This window comes from Hibiscus syriacus, unplaced genomic scaffold (genome assembly GCF_006381635.1).
Source record: "Hibiscus syriacus cultivar Baekdansim isolate YM2019G1 unplaced genomic scaffold, ASM638163v2 tig00111769_pilon, whole genome shotgun sequence".
NCBI classification, from domain to species: Eukaryota; Viridiplantae; Streptophyta; class Magnoliopsida; order Malvales; family Malvaceae; genus Hibiscus; species Hibiscus syriacus.
In genome coordinates, this window is record NW_024063172.1 from 1,788,478 (window position 1) to 1,792,174 (window position 3,697).

At 39.0% G+C, this 3,697-nt stretch overlaps 1 protein-coding gene across 1 annotated transcript; it reads left to right on the top strand.

Moving 5' to 3' along the window:
- The first annotated feature begins 650 nt into the window (after positions 1-650).
- Positions 651-3,439, top strand: LOC120169980 (cysteine-rich receptor-like protein kinase 42). Its single transcript, XM_039178050.1, has 6 exons — positions 651-1,725; positions 1,817-1,927; positions 2,023-2,373; positions 2,450-2,687; positions 2,775-2,916; positions 2,994-3,439. Exons 1-6 carry the CDS (start codon positions 945-947, stop codon positions 3,327-3,329), a joined length of 1,959 nt encoding a protein of 652 aa, XP_039033981.1. The 5' UTR covers positions 651-944; the 3' UTR covers positions 3,330-3,439.
- The last annotated feature ends 258 nt before the right edge of the window (positions 3,440-3,697 follow it).

Genomic DNA, 3,697 nt, shown 5'->3' on the forward strand with positions numbered 1-3,697 from the left:
TAGAAAACAATTGTCTTAAAGTCAAACTGTTCCATAAAGCATTGTTTACTGTGCATGGAACGAGTCAAAAAGGCCCAAATTTCAATGGTTATGATTAAATGATTTTCTAGAAGAAAATGATCAGTGAGAAAAAAAATTCAATTTTTAAAAATATTTATGTGATATCCAACAAGAAATGTTGTATTTGGTGCGGAAGATCTTCTCATTCAAGTATATATTTTGTTGAATTCTTGCAACTTACGTGCACATCAATGTTAGCCAATGGATGTCTTATTTGTATTAAACTTAGAACCAATTCCATATTTTAATTCGAATTCGCCGAGAAATTTATATTTTAGTCAATTTGAAATTCACATTTGTATTCAATATTTATATAAAGAAATTCATATATTTATGGTAGAAAGTACTATACTTTTAAAAAATTAACATATAATCATTGTATTAATTTTTTCTCTTAATATTATTTTTTAACTCAGAAAATAATTATAATATGGACTCTTTAACTGATATTTTTTATTATTAACCGTTACGATATTAATATAACAATCAATAATAATTAATAACATAAAATATGACATAATAAATTAATTGAATTGATAATTCATACCTAATAAATATATTACCACGTCAACGCCTTGAATTGTCATTTAGAGTTTGGTCTCAATTGAACTATCTTTTCTTCTGCTTAAAAGAGAGGAAAGAAGCCAAGGAAATTTCATTTGATTGCTGCGGAATTTTCTTCTATGATCTTCCTTTCCATGGAGATATATGGAAGCTTTTCAGCGCACTAATCCCAGCCGAAAATGGTGAAATTTAGCCTCCCTGAGGTCGAAGCGAGAGCCTAAAAACTCAGCTTTAAACACTACGATCTTCCTTGTTCTTCGTCTCTTTCAGCTCCATTCAACAAAAACTAAGTTCAAAACCCAAAAAATTGAAGGCTAAACATGGAATCTATGGGGTTTTCAGCCTTGAAACAATCATACTGGAGATGGGTTTTCTTGTTCATCTTTTCTTTTCTATTTCACACGTGTTTCTCTGATCCAAGAATCACGAACGCCGGGCTTTTCTGCGGCGATTCCCGGCCGCCAAACGGGACGAACTACGTTCCGACTTTCACTGAATTGATGAAGCAGTTGTCGAACCAGATGAACGACAATCACTTCGCTTCATATCATCTCAACTCCACGCCTCCGATGTATGGATTGGCTCAGTGCCACGAAGATTTGGACCAGACCGATTGCCTCCTTTGCCATGCCGAGGCCAGGACTCGAATCCCGCGTTGCCTCCCTCGCTCGGCTCGAATCTTCCTCGACGGCTGCTTCTTGCGTTACGAATATAATCGAGACTTCTTTCACGAATCCGTTTCGCCAACTTTCGACACCGTCAATTGCAGCTCCAATAATAACGCAACAGCGCTCGATCGTGATCAGAACAGCAGGATGATTTCGTTCGGAAGAAACGTCGATCACGCGGTCGGGAACGTAACGAGTATCGCTTTGAGAAGAAATGGATTCGGGGTGGTGGGGATGGACGGAGTGTACGCATTGGCGCAGTGTTGGGACAGCCTTACGCCGGCGGAGTGTCGGCAGTGTCTGCAGAATGCGTCGGAGACGGTGAGAAGATGCGTTCCCAACGACGAAGGCAGAGCTTTGAATGCAGGGTGTTATTTGAGGTACTCCACAACTAGGTTCTATACTGAAGGAGCAGATTCTGAGGGTCATCATGGTAAGTCTTTTGCCATTTTTCTTCATTCTTTTTGAAGATTCTGATATTGATTTTAATGATTACAGTGTGTTCTTCTTCTTCTCTTTTCTAGGCTATTCGATCGGAGTCATCATCGCAATCGTCTCGGCATTGTCTGCATTCGTAACAGTTTCAGTTTCAGCAGCTTACGTTATATATGCAAGATTGTCAAAGAGGAAAAGAGGTAACAATACAAAATCTCAATGGTGTTCCATTTCCAATTTTATGCATTAGTGATTAGTCCCCTGCTCTATATGAACCATCAAATTCATTTCCCAGAGCTAAAGAATCTCGGCCGGATTTCGAAACGGTTTGACCGATCGGGTTTGAAGTTCAAGTACGAAACTCTCGAGAAAGCAACGGATTACTTCAGTCCTTCAAGGAAATTAGGCCAAGGAGGAGCTGGTTCAGTGTTCATGGGGATTCTCCCTGATGGAAGAACTGTAGCTGTAAAGAGATTGATATATAATACCAGACAATGGGTTGATGACTTCTTTAATGAAGTAAATTTGATCAGCATAATTCAACACAAGAATCTGGTGAAGCTTCTTGGTGCTAGCATTGAGGGCCCTGAAAGTCTCCTGGTGTACGAGTATGTGCCCAACAAGAGCCTTGATCAGTTCCTTTTTGGTAATGTTTTTGCTCTTTAATCAAATGTGTTAATGATTTTAGCTTCAAATGTTGATGATTTAGTTTTCATACGCAGATGAGGAGAAGTCGAAACTCCTAACCTGGAAGCAGAGGTTCGATATCATTGCCGGAATAGCCGAGGGTCTTGCTCATCTTCACGGAGGAGGTTCTCACGTAAGGATAATCCACAGGGACATTAAGAGCAGCAATGTTCTTTTAGACGAGAATCTCAGTCCGAAGATTGCCGATTTCGGACTCGTTCGATGTTTAGGTACCGAAAGGAGTCATCTTAGCACCGGGATTGCCGGAACACTGTAAGTTTAGAGTAAGAATTATCTGATATCACACATGATATTTCCATTCAAGCGTTATTAAAAACACGGTTTCTGTTTTTATTGCAGCGGGTACATGGCGCCGGAGTACCTCATTCGAGGACAACTTTCCGAGAAAGCCGACGTTTATAGCTTCGGTGTACTTGTTATTGAGATTGTATGTGGCAAAAAGAACAGCAGCTTCACAAAATCCGGTTCCCTTCTACAAACAGTAAGTTCCCAAAAAGATTTTCGGATTAGTACATTTTGTTGCTCTTGGATCACTGAATTTGTGATATTCAACCTCAGGTTTGGACACTTTACAAAACAAATGCATTGGCTGAAGCTGTTGACCTTAGCATAAGAGATGAAATGTCTGCAAAACAAGCCCCCGGTGTGCTTCAAATTGGACTATTGTGCACACAAGCTTCGGTTCTCTTGAGACCATCAATGGCGGAAGTGATTCAGATGTTAACCGATAAAGATTACGAGATTCCGATGCCGAACCAGCCGCCGTTCTTGAATGCTAATGTGCTTGGGACAGCAACTTCATCAGGATCATACAGCACAGACAGTTTCATATCAAATGCTCTGAGAAAAATTCAGAGTTCAGGTACTTCATCCGAATCTTCCGGGACTCGGTAGTTGGGAATTCGGATCAAGACCATCGGAATACCGGACATGACTGAGTTTGGATCAAGGTGTATGTTTGAATCCCAAACGATCATGTAGCAAAAATTTTGGAAGGTCAGTGCTAAACTGTGTACTTATTGTAAAAATGTAATTTTTTTTCTTCTTTGTAAATAATTGATTTTAGGATAAATTACATATTTAGTCACTCACTAAGTCTTGCGATTCTGTTTAGGTCACCAACTCTTTTTCTTCTTCAAAATCATATTTAACGTTACGTTTTAGTTTCATTTTGATCATCTGTCGTTAAAAAAACTAACAATGATATTGATGTGTCATCATAAGATAATTGCTATGTTAACATTTCTATTTTAACGAGTGTG

Excerpts from the sequence above, each read along its gene's own strand:
- LOC120169980 (XM_039178050.1), top strand. The coding sequence starts at position 945 with ATGGAATCTATGGGGTTTTCAGCCTTGAAACAATCATACTGGAGATGG. Across the intron at positions 1,726-1,816 it reads AGATTCTGAGGGTCATCATG|GCTATTCGATCGGAGTCATC; the intron begins GTAAGTCTTTTG and ends TCTCTTTTCTAG. Across the intron at positions 1,928-2,022 it reads ATTGTCAAAGAGGAAAAGAG|AGCTAAAGAATCTCGGCCGG; the intron begins GTAACAATACAA and ends TTCATTTCCCAG.